At 41.7% G+C, this 19,979-nt stretch overlaps 1 protein-coding gene across 6 annotated transcripts in view; it reads left to right on the top strand.

Moving 5' to 3' along the window:
- The window catches only part of LOC104967792 (immunoglobulin-like domain-containing receptor 2), a 28,871-nt gene that overhangs the window by 3,897 nt on the left and 4,995 nt on the right, over positions 1–19,979 (top strand). For 3 of the 6 annotated variants that reach the window (XM_010797318.1, XM_010797317.1, XM_010797319.1), the window contains exons 2-8: positions 4,399–4,785; positions 8,566–8,685; positions 11,867–11,923; positions 18,216–18,362; positions 18,508–18,675; positions 18,992–19,120; positions 19,515–19,857. In XM_010797318.1, coding sequence (XP_010795620.1) covers positions 4,399–4,785; positions 8,566–8,685; positions 11,867–11,923; positions 18,216–18,362; positions 18,508–18,675; positions 18,992–19,120; positions 19,515–19,857 — 1,351 coding nt within the window. Of the gene's footprint in view, positions 1–4,398; positions 4,786–7,374; positions 7,497–8,565; positions 8,686–11,866; positions 11,924–18,215; positions 18,363–18,507; positions 18,676–18,991; positions 19,121–19,514; positions 19,858–19,979 lie in introns of those variants that run through there. The other 3 variants (XM_010797322.1, XM_010797320.1, XM_010797321.1) reach the window with 3 other exon arrangements.

Genomic DNA, 19,979 nt, shown 5'->3' with positions numbered 1-19,979 from the left:
CCAGTACGGAATGTAAGCCCAATTTCCAAGAGGGCGTTGCCGGATTTTCAATTTCAGGTTTTAACCAGGAGATGGCGCTTCATTCACAACTAAAGTATATCTAATCTTGTAATTCAATAATATATAGTCTTTATATATTAAATAATCATAACGTAAATGTTTACATTACACTTCTTTATTTGTTATGCTCATACTTTTACCTTTATAATCGTTTGCTTTAATATGCAGTATATATAGTGTGTGTGTGTGTGTGTGTGTGTGTGTGTGTGTGTGTGTGTGTGTGTGTGTGTGTGTGTGTGTGTGTGTGTGTGTGTGTGTGTGTGTGTGTGTGTGTGTGCATTTGCATTTGTGTGTGTGTGTATTTGCATGTGTGTGTGTGTGCATTTGCATTTGTGTGTGTGTGTATTTGCATTTGTGTGTATTGTGTTTATTTCCCTGGGGAAGTGTACGCTGGTGAACTGAACTGTCAATGGGGGGGGGTGCACCTCTTTCGCCTGTCAGCGCATTATGATGCCGTTTAACAAATATAATAATAAAGGACGGTGCAGGCCGTCGGCGAACCGAGCCGGCCTTTCTGTGGGACGGGGGAGAAATGATAAAAATGCTCTGCAGTCCCGACAGAGCGGGACATCTGGTCACCCTAGCTGTGACGTTAAATTACTCCGTTCTCCGCTTGTAATTAAGCCGTTAGAAGCTTCAAAGTTGTATTTTTCATCTGAATTTGCCGAAACAAGTTTAATATTCGGAAAACCAAGACATTGTTTATTTGAAATGAGATGAAAACAAACTGTAACGGACCCTGCCGTGTTATCCTTGATTACTATATAATACGCCTTACATTCATAATTTCAGCGGAGGGAGGGGAAGCGGCGCTGCTGAACAGCAGAGTGGACAATGAGAGCTGTCATATTCCCTTTACAAGCTTCAAACATGTATTTGTCGTGAGATTTTGGAAATAAAAGTTTCATATTCTGAAAGCCAACACTTTGTTTATTTAAAATCAAACACCCGAACCCTGAAAAACTAGTTTTTTACACAAATCAACGTTTATTTTGAAATGAGCCGTTGCGACTTCCGACTGATCGAGTGGGTCACAAATGTATAATAATGTGAAATAGTAGTCAATATAAAATATAATAGTGTCCACAATAATCTTAGAAATGAAATACTTACATATTATGCTTCATCAAGGGCATAAAAGAAGTGGACGGATGATCCAAAGAGTCCCCAGTGTGTTTTTGTCTTGACTAGCAAACTCAAATAGCTAGGAATAATACAGGAACTGCACCAACCGCCAATTATTCCAAATACAATCTGGAGGCAGAATACAACAAAATCTTGCAATTATGGTTTAATTACATAATCACAGGGTATATTACACTTTAGATGATGGTTACAACATGTGTTAGACATGAAAAGCATATTAAAAATGTTTTTTTTAAATCCATTGTTCTGGATCTCAAAAGCTCAATGGGTTGAGGAAGGTTCTTCCAGCGACCTGTTTTGCTGGCTTGGCATAAAAGGGTTAATATTCATTCATTTAGAACACATGACCTCCTTTATGAATAAACATTGGAGAAAGCTAATTTGGTGCATTTCTATTGAGAATTTTGCATGAAATCTCATAAATCCTTATTTTTCAGGGATTTGGGAATCGTTGGCATGAAGGGGTTAATATCCAAAAATGCTCAAGGGATATCACCGGGCACCCTCTTGGATTTTGAAGAGGTACCCCCAAGCTACAAGAAACAGCAACAAAAAAAAACTTTATCAGACGAAACGAGGTTCAACCCCACGGCTCCCGGACTATTTTGGGGGTTGTGGATCAAGAGGTCTAACAGTAGTAAATTACATTTGACCACTCAATTGAATTAGTCGAAACTAAAAATACACTCAATAAATATTAGTAAACTAATAAAACATATAGTAGATGCATTTAAAACACTTATTGATCCACATTTCATTATTTTCATATTCGTGAATTGATCAAATATATTATAGTTTTAGACACATTGTTGAGTTAGCAGTAGCACTACACTTTGTACTACAGTAGCCAGGTAAAACACCGGAGTAGCTGGGCTCATTGCTTTGATTTTGGTAATGCCAAACATGATACTACTAAAATGATCATTACTGTATCACCATTATGGTGATAGGCCTACAGTAATGATCATTTTAGTAGTATCATGTTAAATTAAACAAAAGTTGTTTTTTGAATCTGTTTATCTCAATTAAAAGCTAAATCAAGTGTCACAAAAAATCCGTCTCTTGAGCATTCTCAGCAAGCTCCACTGTCCTACAACAACAGTAACCTTCTTTGCCCTCCTCCTGCTTTCATTTTCTCCTCTGGAGGTGGCTTCCTCTGAAAACTAATAAAGCCTGGATCGCCCCACAGCCTGTGCTCCAAGGAGACAAATCTCCTGGCTTTTTTTCTTCCAGTTCTCAGAACTTCGAAATGTTCACCCTGAGGAATTTCAGTTTTAGTCAGCTTGATTTGTCTTGGCCAGAATTGCTTTTTTCCCCGCAAAACAATTTGAACTTCTCCAGCCAACATATTACCTTTTGGCTTCATACGACTCACACAAGCCTATAACTGCATACTTACAGAACAACATTATTCTGGTAAGAAAAATAGGTCTATGTGTGAAGGTCACAAATCCTCAGAATGTAACTAACAGTAATGGCTACAGTTTTTTTTAAATAAAAGCACAGCAACTAATGACCTGTTCACAATTCTATTAGGATATAAACTACAAAATAAATCATTTTAATTACCAAACCAATTACTCATTCAGTCTCTGAAATGTCAAAAGTGAAAAAGACCTTAAAAATGCTTGTTTTTTCCGATCAAGAGAGCACAAGTCAATATATATCGTTTTTTAAATGTAAGAGAAAATCAGCATCTAATAATGTAGATGACTCTTTCTGTCAATCAACGTATCAATCACTTGACAAATCGTTTCAGCACAGCTACAGTGTGTAACTCTGGTTAGTTCTTTGCAGTCCTTTTATTATCTAAAGTTTCATTATGTCCATTTGAAAAACAGCGAAGAAAGAATAGTCAAATGTTTGAAACCATGCAAGGGTGTTTAGTTAAGTTCACTTAGAAAGAAAACAGAAGTCTTTCATTAGGATTGGTCTGGATTAAGTGAAGCGGCCCCTCTCTCATCCCTCACCTCATCCCTGTTCACTGGTCCAGTTCATACACACCTCCCACTGCTCAGCCTGAAATACACACACACCCTCAGCAGCATGCGCAGATGTTTCTGGGTGTGACTGTGCGGGTGTGTTTACCTTCACATGGCCCCCGTCTCTACTGTGTTGCTGTTGAACTACCGGGCTCGAGCTCCTGGTCACCATGTGACCCAGAGTCAACTCAGCTCACAGTCAGACTTCACCAAGAAGAAGCAACCCAAACAGTTTCAAGAAGGCTGTGTTTTCTTACACTTATCTTTCCAAACTGCAGGCTGACTCATTTCATTACAGCTAAACGATACAATGTTCACTGAATCTCATTTTGGAAAAGCTGCTTTCCATTTTGCAATGAAGGGAGCGTTTGACTTGTCAAGATTGGTTTCAAGTGATTACACAGGAACAGGTGTCTCCTTAAACCTCAACTCAGTATCTGAATCATAGTGTGTTGCTGTCTACTGTAATAGTCCTTAAACCCCCCTCATTACACATCCCCAGTTATTACTGAAACCTGTTTTGGCTTCCAGATCTGTGGTGTCGTGTTTGTCTAAGTCGGAGGTTTTCAAAGTCTGGTACTGCAGCTCTCCAACAACCAATTGGCACCATTCAATATAAGCAGAATTAGCTATTAGCAGATCCTGTTTGCAATGCACCCATGAAAGAGTTATCACTGGAATACTTGGATACTGATTTTAGTTTTTTAAAGAGACTCTAAGGCCAAGCTTCTTTCTTTACATTATGATCAGAGCGAGTGATATCGTCTGATAAGTGTATACTGATCTATAAATATCTGCGTCATGTCTGCATTCAGCTCTGATTAAGGATCTGCAGATAAACACTTTTAAAAGCTATAAGCCAATGTTACATACAAAGTAATGTTAAGTTGTTTTGCTAAGGGAATGCAAACAGAATGCTTACAATAGGCACGATAATATGTTAACACCACTACAGGAGAATCATCATGTTCTCTGCAGGTGGGTGGTACAAAATATGTGCAGAATAAGTGAAACAAGCTAAGTCCTGCGATATCTGATATGGGCAAAAATACAAGATCTCGCAGATCTGAATATGACTCTGAGAAGAAGTGGAGCGCTTGAAGCTCAAATCGAACATACGTACATTAAATGATTATCTAGCCTGTTTTTTAACCCACCCTTCTTTCACACTTTACTGATCCCTCTTCATTATCTCCTCATCCGCCCACAGGTGTCCTCCCTCCCCTCTGCTCTGGGGTCAATGTGTTTGTGCGAGACGAGAAGAGGTATGCCGTGTTGTTCCAGTCGGTGGTTCTGCCATGTCAGTACAACAGCGTGTCCACCCAGACCCCAGTGGTGCAGTGGGTCTTCAAGTCGTACTGTCGGGACCGCACCAGGGACTCCTTCAACTACCCCGACAGCCTGGGTGGAGGCCAGGGAGGAGGTGGGCTGACGAGTGGAGGCAGGGGGGTCGGTGGGGGGTACGAGACGGGGATCACCGCGGGCTACCTGGACTGTGCTGATAGCAGCCGGACGGTTCGTACTGTGGCCTCCATCTCTGGTTCCTCCATCACACTGTCGGAGTACTACAAGAACAGAGACATCTCCATCATCAGCAGTAAGATTTCTTCTAGCAATACCTCAGAAACGGTGTCTCTTATGCCAATGATGAAAATAATCTTGAGTCACACAGAAGCTTTGTAGCCAGACCAACACTGTAATTGTGCTAGAGGCTGAATTTCAACTTTACATGGAGTTTTAGTTCATTGGCTTTCATTTTGAAAGTTGTGCTGAATTATTGAAGCTAAACACTGGGGGCATGGCGGAAACAGACAGCCAAACATTTTCATTTTTTTTTTTTTTTATCACAATGTGCAGAAACATGTACCGGTACTTAAAACACACAATATATAAAACAATCAAAGACATGACATAAGACATTAATGAATAAAATAAAAATATAAGCCAAAGAGGTTTAGTTTTTGAGTTGTCCATTTCACTTGGTGCAGAAAAGAAAAGCAGCCTCGTTTTTGCATTACTTTTGGTCTTATTTCTTCTGCTTCCAAGCCTAAGACGTTTTATAAAACCCTGAGTCGAGCATTGGCCCGCTCTTCACACAGATTCCTAAATGTCAAACGTGTGCTAAGAGAGATTCTGCACACATGTAGAACAGGGTGAGAGAAGAGAGGCTTTACCGAACACTTTAAGAGCTTTCACAACAATAATGTTATATAACACAGAAACAATGAGTACATTCCCACAAGAAACAGTTTCTTTTTTACAATTCTTCAGTTTGGCACCAGAAGAAAAGAGTGCGTTGTTAGATGTTGGAAAACGCAAGGATGGTTTTAAAATTAAAAAGTACAGAACTCTCAAGGCTTGCAAAGAATCTCAGTATCTCAATAATAATCCTAAAAATGATCAACTAGAGCTTTACCTTTTTGAAAGTCTCAGAAATCACAATGTTCTGAATATGATCTGTTTACTATTGGGTACGCCCTGCAGTCATGAATAATTGTGAATGCTAGGACAGATGGCATTTATGACATCAGGGTTTCCCACACATAGACTATACTTGGGCGGGCCGCCCAGGTATAGTAACGGCTGCCCAAGTATATTTCTCGACCTGTTTAGTCTTTATTTATTTTTTTATTTTTTTATTTTTTTGTATTCGTCCGCTATCATGACGCCATCTGCGATTGACTTACTTGTGGACAATGATCCCTCGCTCTACGCCGCCTGTACCCAGTCCCGGACTGGCCATCGGGAGGACCGGGGGGTTTCCCGATGGCATGGCCTGTTAAGTGGCCTGCCTCACACAGGGGGACTGGCTGTCTACATGATGTGGCCTGCCGACATGGCCACTGTCATACAGATCATAAATCAAAGCCCTTGATTGGTCTCTGTGTGCCATTCAAGCTCGGGATAACCTCAGCTCAGGTGAGGTAAAGGACTCTCTGAGTGTTTAGATAGTTAACTTAGTCTAAGTTCTCAGTGGGTCTCAAACGGTTTGGTCACCATTTATGTAAACACATATTTCCATTTGAGGGTGTAGTGATTAGTAAAATATGCATGAATAAAAAATAAAAAAGTTAAGTATGTGAGATAGGTAAGATACACTTTTAAAACTTGTTGAGAGCTAAAACTAGTCTTTGCTGCTGCCTCAAAGAAGAGCAGGGGGGAGAGGAGGGAGACAGGGGAGGCTGGTTCAGGAGCACAGACACCCTCACAACTATAAATGAACCAATAATAAATAAATAAACAAGTTTCAGTGTTTTGTCATATTGTAGATGGGATGTTATTGGTTATGGCCATGATTTCATGATTATTGAAATGTATACAGTTATGTTTCACATAGGTGTTCCCATAGATCTAGTCTCTTTATTTTCCCCTCAAAGTGCACCAGATTGATGCATTTAACTCCAACATTTAAAAAAAAGTTATCGGGGGAGCATGCCCCCGGACCCCCCTAGAGGATTTGAGGTCCACCCCCACTTAAAATCACATGGATAGGTTCCTAAATACATTTACCATTTTTTTTAAATAGTAACCCATGTCCAAATGTTTATTTGTGGGTGTTAGATTTAAACTATAGAGCTATCACTATGGGCCCTGCCTGTAACTGTTCGCTCTGCCATGGCGTGTAGGGTCTGCTAACAAGCGACCAACAGAAAGGTTAATGTTAATGTTGTTACACGTCACAAAAGCACGTCACCTCGACCCCCCGTTACCACCAACCCCCCAAGTATATTTCAGATCTGTGGGAAACACTGGACATGTTACATGCTCAATGTAAAAGAGTCAGACTAAAGGCTCAAAAATTTGCTCATGCTAATAAAGGCAACGGTTTAACAAAATACGTCTCCTGTTTGCACCAGTTTACAGTTGATCCTCTGTAAGACTTTACAATAATCTCCTCCTCACTACTTCTACATTCCTTTATTTTCTTAAGGGATCAACTAAGGGACACTACTGTGCATGTACGTGTGTGTGTGTGTGTGTGTGTGTGTGTGTGTGTGTGTGTGTGTGTGTGTGTGTGTGTGTGTGTGTGTGTGTGTGTGTGTGTGTGTGTGTGTGTGTGTGTGTGTGTGTGTGTGTGTTAGGTAGTCCTGTTTGCAGGCCTCAGATTTATGGAGCTCTAACTCTAGCTGAAGAATCAACCTTCTCTTCAGCAGCCAGGAACACAGACAAAAGAGATGGTTTGCACGCTGTCCTCTCATTCATCCTGACCTCTCACTCCTTCCCTCTGATGTACTTCAATGTCCCGCTTTTATTTTCACTCCATAGATCTCTCCACATCCCACCATCCACACATTCATGTCTCTAGGAGTAAGGCTTTTCTTTCACTTTGTCCTTTATGTTTTTCTGTCCCCTTCCACCTCCTGCCCTGAAACCGGTCAGCGCAGCAATGTTGTAAATAGACCAAAAAGTGAAAGCTTCAACTATGTTCCCTTTAGAGACGCCCAGTCACCCAGCTCATGTAATCCTATTTGGGATCACAGGGAGGCTGGAGTCTATCCCAGCATGCACCAGGCTGTTAATAACATGGCTAACAGAGACCAACCCCCACATTGGCTTTAATTGTCCCTTTGAAATAAAAAAAATGGAAGTCCAGCTGACTTGCATGTTTTCGGATTGAGTGATTATTCACTATAAGAGTGTACGCTGAATGAGTGGAGGTGTTATTGTGTTACATGAGAGACAGGTCTCAGTGGTGTGGTCAGCCTCTCTCCTCTCCCTTCCTTGGCTAACAGGAAAAGGAAGTTAATTTTACAACCCTGTTTCCCGTCGGCTCTATTTACATGTCTGACCCCCTCACAATGGAGTCAGCAGCCCTATATTGTGTTGGATTATTTGCTGGATCATGGGGGAAACTATTTTTGAACTGAATTCGAGATTTTTAACACATAGAATAGCATTTCTTTAGGATATTTGCTAACATATAGAAAGAAAAAACATGAAGGATGACTTGTGAAATGTAGTTTCTTGCATTCACTTGAGCTTCTACAAATGTACAGATCCCCATGAACTGTTTTTAACATTAAACATTTCACATGAAACATATAGTAGGCATAATACAGAGATTGATTAAGCTTTCAAATCTGAATCTTGTATTTTATGTTTTAATATAAATAATGATATACCTTTTAGTGAACCAAAATTCAGTGTTCAACTTTTGATTTAAGTTACTTAAACCCTGACTCTGTTATAACTTAAATACAGAATTCATCTATGTAAAATCTAGAGTTTAAGATGAAAAATCGTTTTGTGTGGCAGTCTACAACTTTAAGATGAAAATTAGATAAAACTAACCATCCTCAAAGAAATATTTGTGCCAAGTTGTTGATTAATTATGTGTTGGAGGATTTTGTTTTACATCTCCCTTTTTCTCTTGCAGAGGCCGACCTGCGCATAGGGGAGGTCAAGTGGGGAGACAGTGGAGTTTACATCTGCAAAGTGGTGATATCTGATGATTTAGAGGGACAGAACGAAGCCTCAGTGGAGCTGCTGGTTCTTGGTAAGCTGCCACTATTTTCTTTACATGGTTATTGTGAAGAGTTTTTGTTTGTGTTAGTAAAAAGCCTAAGAGCTTGGTCACATTACTTCTCTGTGAATATTTCCTTTCATTGTCTTCCATTAAAGCTCACCAAAGCTTTGGTTTGGTGTAAACTCTAACAGATTGAATGTAACATATTGTGTCAGTGTTCTTGTGGTGCCCCATCAGCTTGTTTTGTACAATATTAGACAACACTATTAGAATGATGACTTCATGCTGCAGTATCACTGACCAATCCTCTTTATGTATTTAATCGTAGAATTTACTGTAAATTACATCTTTCTACCAACTGCTGCGAAATAAGAAGCCCTTTATTTACTGCCCTATTCATCACAGCCAGCACAATGCAGGCTCATTAATGAGCTGATTTACAACAAGCATGGAGACTTCTTGGGCAATCATGCCTAGTGTGTAACCATAGTTACTGCTTTCACTCATACTGTACGTTGTGTGTGCATGTTCCTGTGTGTGTGTGTGCGTGTGTGTGTGGTGTGTGCGTGTGTGTGTGTGCGTGCGTTCTATCCCATGTTTTTGAAGTATCTACAATGTGTTTTATCTGGAAAGGCTTGTAACTGCGTTAATGGTACCATAGCAACGTCTGAGAGTCTATGTGGCTCTTGTTGCTTTATTTCACCCGGAGGCTGAACTTTTGTTTGGTTGGGCAGCACTCAGAGACCTACAGTATGTGTATGCACAAGATACACACACACACACACACACACACACACACACACACACACACACACACACACACACACACACACACACACACACACACACACATCTCGATGGACAGTGAGCTTTTACAGTTTGCATCGACTTAATTGCATTCTGTTAAATGTTGGGTATGGCCTTGATAATATGTTACAGAAAATGCTACAGGCGCACAAAGATGACATCATCTTCATCCTCCGCAGTCCTTAACTATCCTAAGAGACCCTAAATCTATCACAATCCCCAATTGTTGTTTTTCCTCGTCTTGGTGTGGCTAATATGGCATGGAAGGCACTTGTTGTGTTCCCATAGCAACAGTTGAGGCCGGCGCGACTGGCATTGGGGGGGTCTTTTGTCTTTTTAGAAAAAGGCTTCACAGCAAAGAAGAGAGGGAAGATTTAATGACGTGGAGGAGGGACGGCAGTGATACAAAAGATAGAGGGTGACTCCATCTGAGACACTCGACTGATGGACTGAGGACTCTGATAAAGAAAAGGAAGGATTCTGCCTGCCTCCGTCCTCCGTTTTGACTCCCATTGTGGCTTACAAAGCTCAGAAGCTAATGCTAACCAAACAAAACTTTGATATGACAATCAAATATTAATCAGGCAGGTTATTTACAATGTCCAAAGTGTTTAGCTTTTCAGTATACGCCCTCTCTGTAGAGCTCATTTCCCATGGAGTAGTGTTACATGGAGCCACATGGAGAAAACGATTTGAAAGTAAATCTTGGTAAATCACCAGCCTGCAGGCAAAGTCATGTGATTGGGACCTCCACTAGTAAGCTGCCTTCAAGACAGCAGACAAAACAACAGACACATTCGAAACTAGAGGAAGCTTAAAGTATTTAGTGCACATGTAAGCACTTAGTTGTTTGAATTCATGTCATGATTCAGCTGCTGTGGATAAACTTAAGAGGTTTCTTTCTGTTTTCAAATCCAGCAAAGAACATGTTTAGCCTTCCAGAAAGATACTAAGTGAGGTATGTGTCAGGTCACAATGGGTCAGCCTGCTCTCTGTTTCTCCAGTCCTTCTTTCTCGCGCTCGGCACTCCTCTCCTCTCTGCGCCAATCAGCAAATTAACAGTAAAACACCAGTATCTGCTCACAGCACACTCAACCTCTCTTTCCCTTTCTCAAAGCACTGCTCACATGGACAGATGCACCCAAACAAAGCGCACTCATGCACATTTTTGTACCAGCTTGTGACACGCTGCCCCCTTATCTGTTAACGTTTCATTCAGACATTTGCTGACCTTGTGTGGGGTCTCTTAAAGCTTTGTTAAAATAAAACGAATATTAAGGGGAAACACAAAATACCAGGAACAACCACGGGCAGCTGGTGAGGGCAGTCGTGTTTCTCTTTTCTATTTGTAAAACACATTCATGTATAGAAGTCAATCAATGTTGACTCCCACAAACACCAGATGTAAACCTTTGAGTCTTTTAAAAGAATAAATCCACTGTATATACAACAATTAAGATTGAAAGCCAATTCACCAGCCATAACACATATTGCAATATACACTACCAGATATCTAGAAATGTTATTTTCTTAACTTTTAGTTATGTTAGTCATTGGTATATGGCATAGTACATGTTATTGTTTATGTTTTTAAATACTAGAGGCAGACCCAAATACATAAATTCAGTAAAAAAAATATTAATAAATCCAGGATAAAAACGTAGGATATAACCAAAAGATTCTTTATGAACTGGCTCTCAGTGTTTTTTGTTCTGCTGCCTTTGATTCCTTCCAGTGTCTCAAACTGGAAACAGAAATACCTCTGTTTGGTTGCTGTTGAAAGAACTGAGGTATAAAGTAAAAAATGTGTGAGGCGAGGCGAGTCATGTAACTTATGCAACTTTTCTCAATTTATATAAGTGGATTTGATTTGTCAAATTTAAAGAGAGCTTAAAAAGGATGAGAAATAATAGGCTTACTGTGCCCCAGGTCACATGTAGTAGCCTACACTCTTCACTGGTCAGAAAGACAGAAATCATTTCAGCAACAAAGTGTTTGTCTGTTTGCTGGATCTTTAGGTGAGGAATTTCCCCACCTAACTTTACAGCTCTGCATAAAGCATACTCACAGCTCCTGCCTATTTGTTGTCTTTATGAGAATGATCAATGTTCCAGTCTGTCTTCTCAGCAGAGGCCTAACCTTACACAATGTGTTATCAGAATTCAGATGATCAATCTGCTCATCAGTTGCTCTGATCTGGAGACTTTCTGGAACAAGGCCAGAATGTCCTCTTGTGCATGCTGCTGTTGACCTGCAAACTGTCATCTTTCTCTCTATTTTCCTCTCTGTTTGTGTCTTGCTTTTCTCATCATGCATGCTGCAACAACTTTCTATGAATCAATCATTTATATCCACCCCATCTCTTCTTCTCTCCTGTTGTCACCTCTGCTCTGTCCCTATCCAGGTTTCTCAGCTGTGCCTGAAGATCTCCTGCCAGAATTTGATTTGAAGATTATGCCAGGTAGGGGCATAATGTATTCTTCCCCTTACCTGGTTTCTATCAATAATACTAACCCTACTTACTGTTCTAACCAGGGATGTAGGAGCCATTTGGATTGTGGCGGTCTTTGGGATGGAGTTTTTCCACAATGTATTCAAAACTTAAAGCTCACCTATTATGCTATATTTGAACAATATATTATAGGGCTATATCTATACAAAACATGTCTCTGAAGTGTTTTGCTCAAAATACCAAACAGATCACCCATTCTAGCCATGCCTCATACACCTCTATTTCAGCCCTGTTACTAAAGTGCTGAGGTCGCGTTAACCGAATATTTTACGTCTATGATGGATTTCTTTTAACAATGACGGAAAAATCTGAAAGCAGTCCGTCATTTTGACAGATTAGAACAAACTCAGAACGACGCCAAAGTTTCCCCGCAGCGAGGCTCCGTTGTTATGCAGTGTTATGCATGCCCTCCAAAAAGGAAATTATACCGTTTCCAAACCTAACTTTGCCCTACAAATCATTGAAATGTCTGTGAGTTTTTGCTTTACGCTGTGCGCGCTCCCGCGAGATAGTGTGGGCATGCATAACACGGCGCACCCCTGGTCTAGCGCAACCTCTGGTGCTGATACTGGGGTTGCGTTCCGATAATCCAAAAATCAGCTCCTAAATTCTAACCCTATCTCCTATTCCTCGACCTCTGAGTGAAACGTCACGGGGTTAAGGGATAGTGGATAGGAGAATTCAAAAGGATTTAGGAGAAGAGACTGCGGTACTTTAGAGAATCCAAATGCACTTTCACTATCTGACGTGTTTATGATGCGCCAGCGGACGTCATTGTGTGCGTCTGCTGCTGTGGTGAAACTATGGAAACTACAGTGTTCTATACAACGGACTACATGGATGTTTAATAAGAACGAGGGACTACTGTAAACTCATCTAGAGACTCTGCACCATGCTCTGATGCTTGTTTTATGCTTTATGATCGTGGACAAAAGATAAATACATTCTTCATGACCAAAGTTGTAATTGAAATAAAAAAGGAAAGTGAAATTTATGCTCGTCACCCTCTCCCTCCGGTCCACATTAATACAAATGATCCCAATACGTATGATTGTATGAAAAGATCTTAAAATCAATACAAATGTATTTATTATAAACGTTAGTCTTTAACACCTATCACTGTGTATATCACCATTCAAACATCTTTTAAAAGTTGAACAAACCCCACACAGCTCAGTGAAATGTTGACTTTATTTGATCATTTCAGTAAAAACTAACGTTCATATTTCTCTTTTTGATTATAATACTGATGAACGTTCAAAACAAAGCACTTTGGCAACTTACCACATACGTTTTAAAATGCTTAANCTAAAACTGCATTTCGTTGTCTCAGTTTACCTGTTTAATATTGCTGCTATTTGTAAAAACAAAAAGTTGGAATTAATCGTTGAGCCCAGGAAACAAATGGTTATTTACTTAGTACATTATCTGGAACATCGTTAAACGAGTTAAACACATGTGTGCATTCCTTTATAAATGCAAAACCGCCCAGTCGAATCCACTCCGGAAAGCCGGGCGGCGATGGGCACCTTAAAAGTTGTTGCCAATTCTGCCAAAAAAACCGAGAGAGAAGGCAAGAAGCAAGGGCCGAAAAGAAGAAGAAGAAGCCGAACTCGCCCGAAGTCTGCTCCGCACTTTCAGTGCGCAGCTTTTTCCAGACCTCCCCCGGCTGCGATCGCGCCTTATTCTCGCTCTTACTTTCGAGGGGCGAGCCCCGCCAACGCCCGTTCGTCAAAACAAGCCCTAACGGCCCGTCTAACACTACAGGCGGCCATTTCAAAAAAATCTTGAACTCTGCCGGCGTGGGTTCTGAGGGCTTGGCGATTTCTCGCGCACCATACAAAAACCAATCAGGAATCTCCCGCCCACGCCCCGCATTAACAAAAGCAAAAAAAAAAGCCCGGCCTTCTTAACGAAGTAAAACTGCTGCATTATAACTCCCCAAAAAACAGTTGAAAACCTACCAGCTTTTCACCAAAACTGTCTTTCTGCCAAGCCTCCCGCCATTGCCTGCGTTCCTCAGGCTTTAGGCTTCCGCGATAGGGTGAAACAGGCAGTACAGCCATTCATACAGAACTTGGGACCACTTTGCCACGGCCCAATGATTAATTTATCCTCCATTATGAACATATAGAAAACATTAGTCGAAGACCTGCGGTTATCAGCACTTACCACGCTGGTGTTGAGCTTGGCTTAGCCGTTGTTAACTGGCGGGGAAATTGCCATAAACGGCGGATTTGATTTGGCCTGATGCCAAGCCCCATCGCAACCTCAAAAGTTGGAACAGGTGTTTCGGGAGGAGCTTTGATGCCGATTAGATGCCTCGCTGATGCTTGGCAAAAGCCATTGCCCATGCCCCTCCCCACAATTGCAGTTCGGCGAAGATTAAAAAATCTTCTACGCTCACCCCATCAAGTGACATGGGCGAAGCCGTTGCATGAAAGCAATTTTCGATGCCTGTTGAGTGGTAGACGCGGCTAAAACATATTAGCGCCTTGTTTTGCAGACAAGCGCAGAAACCTGCCGCCAGAACACTGCCACAATTTCGATCAACGTGCTTGCTATTGCGCCTTGCATGATGGTTAGCTCGAATTTGCTTGTCCGACTTGCTCCTGGAGGCTCGCCTTCAACATCGAAGACGTTGAAAAACTCTCCGCCGGACAAAGTATGCCCGCAGGCCTTGCAGCAGCGCGAAAGACGCCGGCGAGGCCGGCCCCCGCCAGTTCCTCTTCACCGACCCTTGCGGAAAAAAAGCGGAAAAATATGCCGTTGCATGGAAAACGGAACTCGCTGGCTAATCTTCGAGCTGAAGGCTCAAATTGGGGTTTTTTACCCCTCGTGCGCGTGATGAAAACTCTTCCCAAATTGGCTCGGGGCAAAAGGGTTTGTTGTGCTTTTTGTGTCAGTTTTACGTCGCCCCCTCCATTCAACATTTTTCATCATTGTTCCACATGTTTAATTTCATCATGAAAATTAATAATCGATATATGATTTTATTACGTATACTTGCACTTGCGGCTACCCGTTTTTTCATAACTTTATATTATTCTTAGCAATAGTTTCATTACAACCAACTGTTTCCATTAACTTGGCTTCAACAGGGCCCTGTGTATATTCATAAACCCTCACTGCTTTTTAATTTCATCATTCAATTCATTCTTATCATTTTATTTCTGCCTAGATTGTGTAGGCCTACATTACTTACTTTTCACTTTACTGCTTGTTGCACTCCTGGTTGGAAGCTAAACTGCATTTCTTTGTCTCAGTCTGTAATGTGTGCAATAACAATAGAGTGTAATCTAATCTTGAGCAGGAACAAATGTATTTACTTAGTACATATCTGACATTAACGATTAAACACATGTGTGCATTCTTTATAAATGCAAACTTAGTCAAGCCGACTCCGGAGGTGGCGGAATGCACCTTAAGGCCCAGATACACGGCCAGTCACCTGAGAAGTCGCCGACGCCGACACCGACTGTTGCGTCGCCGGACTCTCCTGCGTATTTGCCGACTTCGCGCACTGGAACACACAGCAAATCCGAGCACGTATGAACTGCGCATGCGTGAGTGGCAATAACTCTCCTTACCAGCAGGCGGCGGTAGTGTGTATTCATCATTCAAAAGAGGCAACAACCGGAAGACAGAGAAGAAGAACAGACTCCGTGATATAAACAAACAACAAATAGTGTTTTTCTTTCCATTTTCACTCTCGTCCATTGAAAACATGAACGAACAGGAGCTCTATAAACCGATGAGGTGAAATAGCCGTCCGTGTGTGTTCCATCTTCCATTTTAAATCATTTGTTTACCTCCCTCACTTCCGTTAAGGCTTCTCAAGCACTGATTCGCTAGCTGAACAGCCAATCAGTGTTATCCCTTTGTCCGACTTCCGGTGGTGTTCCCGACGCCGATTCAACATGTTGAATTAACATGTTGAATCGGCAAGAAAAGGCGTCAGGTCGGCAGAAAAGACCCGACGGTGCGGCGCACACCACTCCGAATAGGGCGTGCCCACGCTCATGTTCGGCCTGACTCCCATTTACTGCCGATTTCGGGCCGGTGTATCTGGGCCTTTAAATGTCACTGAGCTGCTGTGGCCACGCCCCCTATGGAGTGCCATGCAAGCAGTGAGCTCTCCTCTGTGAAGAGAAGACTGTCTACCAGCAGAAACTCAGCTAAATGCTGCCGTGATTAAACGCCAAGTATGTTCCAAACCACATCAAGGATTATTTCTGAAACAGTATGGAGCTCGAACGATTTCTCTCTTGCAGATTTACCATAAGGACAGTACCTTTTTATATCCAGATTTTTTACACAAATTGTCTCCAGTACAGCGTTAGCTCTGAGTGTTAGCGATGCTTGCTAATGTAAACAAAGACCATATTACTTCCTAAACACGTTGCGCATATTTTTTTCTGATAGGGGACGATAGGTTGAGTGAAACGTTGCCAGAAGTTCGACGTAAAGCCAGACCACATTTTAGTAATGTCGTCATGACCGCAGCAAATCTGGATCAGCTCCGTTGTACCCCCGTTTTTATAGATGTGGGTAAGGAGGAAAAGAAAGAGGGCTGTATTTTCTGACACTTTGTGAGTTTCCTCACACACCGGGGACACACGTTAAAAAGACATCAAAAAGTGTATTTTGCATAATAGGTGACCTTTAAAGAAGACTGGGCTCTGATGTCCTGTATATGACACTTGATCTGATAAAGAGAAGCAAACACATTTTCCACCATGTTTAATGTTCCTAAGCTAACGCTTTGATACTGTCTAAGCTATTCCCTTCTTGCATCACTAAATAATACAACATGTGTGTGTGAATCAGCTATAATGACGCTTTGACAGAGTTGAGTTTGGAGTCATTTTTGACCCAACAGTCAAATCCACACCTGTCAGATAATGTCCGTCCGTCGCTCCCACCACGATGAGCTGTGCTGCAAAACAGCTGTTATGGTCATTATAGTTATTTATGGGTGTGGTTGGCATGTCATCCCACATCATTTAGACACTACCCACTTAAACAGTGATCAAGAGGGAAGGAGGTTTGTTTATGTCCCATCACAAATTCCTATAATACACATTTTATTATCACAGAGTTTGTGAGGAGTTGCTAAATGAATGGATTAATTGTGTGGAAGTAACTCCCAAAATGACCTGGCATGAGTCACTAAGCCAGAATGGTTACTCCAAGCTTATCTCTGCTCTGAGTGTTGCATTAGTATGTGGTGTTGTCCTCATCCAATCCCACAGTGCTCAGAAGTGTGTGTGTGTGTGTGTGTGTGTGTGTGTGTGTGTGTGTGTGTGTGTGTGTGTGTGTGTGTGTGTGTGTGTGTGTGTGTGTGTGTGTGTGTGTGTGTGTTTTTAGAGACATTGTCGTCCTTGGTTTTGCATTGTTAAAGATTTCCTTATCTGCCCTCTCCTTCCCTTTCCTCTGCTTTGTCCCTGTAGACAGATACATGTAGGTTATCTGTTGTACTTGCTGTGTAATTCACTCCAGCACTTGACTTCTCAAACACTTTGTTAAAATGTGTTAACTCATATCCTGGTTAGGATTACATTAGTTCAGATATTATTGTATCAAGAGTAAGAGAAGAATTACAAATGATAAAATACACATATATTTCAACTATCTATCTGTCTCTCCCTTGTGTATTTTCCCATCCCAACATCCTATATATCACAGTAAAGGAACCAGTTATACCATTTCATTGGGCCTTTGAATGCCTTACATGCATTTAGGAAGAAATATGTTTAAACAGTTTTTTGTGGATACAATCTTGGTTAAGAACTTGGTTACCCTCTCTGGTTATCACAGAAATATAGCACACTGGTAACACTAGCTACCAGAGGGTAAGAGATTGTAAAAAGGTTTATTTAGAATATATAATACTGCTGTTGACATTCAACACATTCATTTACATTTTCCCTTTGAATGACTTGCAATTAAGTAACATTGAAACATAGAGAACAATACTCCCAAAAATACTCACCATTTACAGCTCTTGAGGATCACTATTGCATATTACAAAACAATAAATATATATGTTTTAGTTTTGTTCCAGAGGAAGCTGTTTAAATTCTCAAAAATAAACTAAAGGAAAGTCACTGCTGATTAGCTTCTGTTAGCATGACACAGACCAATATCTGATCAAACTGTCTGTGGTGGAGTTGCATTGTGTTGCATCCTATTTTTAAATGTCTTGTATCTTAATATTCTGTGTTGTGTGTCCTTGCAGAGTGGGTGTTTGTGTCGGCGGTGGCGCTGGGCAGTCTCCTCTTCCTGCTGTTGGTCGGGGTTTGTTGGTGTCAGTGTTGTCCTCACTCCTGCTGCTGCTACGTCAGCTGCTGGTGCTGCCCCGACACGTGCTGCTGCCCAAGACACCGTCAGTATAAACACACACACACACACACACACTCACACTCACACTCACACACACACACACACACTCATATGGTGGTGCAAAAGTGAATTGCAATACAAATATTGGAAAGATGTTTTTATGTGAACGCCATTGTTTGTTTTTGTAGTATATGAGGCAGGTAAGGGTATAAAGACGGGCACCTCCACCCCTCAGATGCCTGCCTACCCTCCATACTTTGTCACTGGTGTCCCGACGATGGTCCCAATCGCACCCCCTTCTCTGGTGGACAAGATGTCCTCTGTCCCCCCTTCGGATGGCAGCGTTCTTACAGCAAGTGAGGGCTTTCTCTTTATTAGCGAGTGAATCTGTGTTTTTACTATTATTATTACAGATAAACTTCATATAAAATGGATGCCTTAGTTTGTATACAAGTGTTAGGAGGAATGTTCAATCCTGTTCTTATTTTATTGTGAGAATGTTGTAACTTGTGTGTGTTCTTATATGACTGCATATTAACGATTGTACTCTCTAATTATGGCCAGAAACAATTGTAGTAGAATACAAATGTTGAAATAGTACTACAGTTACCCTCAATCCACAACAAACACATACAAAGACAGTTTCTCCATGCTGATGGTGTGTATCTGTAGTTCCGATGCACGCTGTCGGGTTTCCCTACCGCGGGCCTTCACCTCAGGATCAGGAATCTCTCAGGGTGCTTCATTATGTAGAGAAACAACTAGCTCACTTCCACCCTGCCAGGTCCATCAGCCCCCAGTGTAAGCTCCATAAAGCCGTCTGTGGATTTTCTCTCTGACTATGTGGACTGCATCTTCTTTAGCATGGCGAGGCACTCAATAGAACATGCATGCTACACTCTCTCTACTGTCAGTATTGTGTTTTTTAAAGCTTGCTTTGGCATGCCTCTCTGCACAAGCACTTGCTTATTCAATTTCCTGTAGTTCAGATATGTATATTTGCTTGCTTGCATGCCTACTCACCTGAAGAATGTTTAATCAACCCTTTCCAACAGGTAGTGTAATCGCTTGCAGATCTCAAATCTGTCTTTCTTCTATTGCAATATCTTATGATTGCCTTGCTTCCCTTAAAAAGTAATTTTATGTTTAATATTATTTTAATTATATTTATATATGTTTACTTTGACCTGACCAGCCTGTGGCCTGTCTGAGCTGAGCTCCCTCCACGAGGAAGACAGCGGCTTCCGCCAAACATACCGGAACGTCCAGAAGAAAGCTCTCCCCGCCATCCCGGACCACGACCCTCAGCCTGAGCCCCAGCGCTACCGTGACACCCGCAGCCCAGAGCCGCAGCGTTACCGTGACAACCCCTCCTCACCCCAACGACATCGTGATGACCCCGACGCAGAGCCCCGGCGCTGCCAGGAAGAGTCTCTCCCCCCGCGGCGGTACAGCGACGACCCCCCACCCTCACAGTCACGCAGGCCCGGCCGACATCAACGGCAACAGGATCATAGCGAGGGAGACCACCACAGCAGGTACAGATATGTGTAGACACATGTCTTTGAGCATTTAAAGTAAACTAACTTTACTTTAGAAGCAAGGTTTATTTGTTTTAACAAGACACTGCTTTGTTTGCTATTTGTGTCAGAGCAGAATG

Source organism: Notothenia coriiceps, unplaced genomic scaffold (assembly GCF_000735185.1).
Source record: "Notothenia coriiceps isolate Sejong01 unplaced genomic scaffold, NC01 NC01_scaffold00037727, whole genome shotgun sequence".
NCBI classification, from domain to species: domain Eukaryota; kingdom Metazoa; phylum Chordata; class Actinopteri; order Perciformes; family Nototheniidae; genus Notothenia; species Notothenia coriiceps.
The sequence above is the reverse complement of the archived record's forward strand: the minus strand, read 5'-3'. Positions and strand labels throughout refer to the sequence as shown.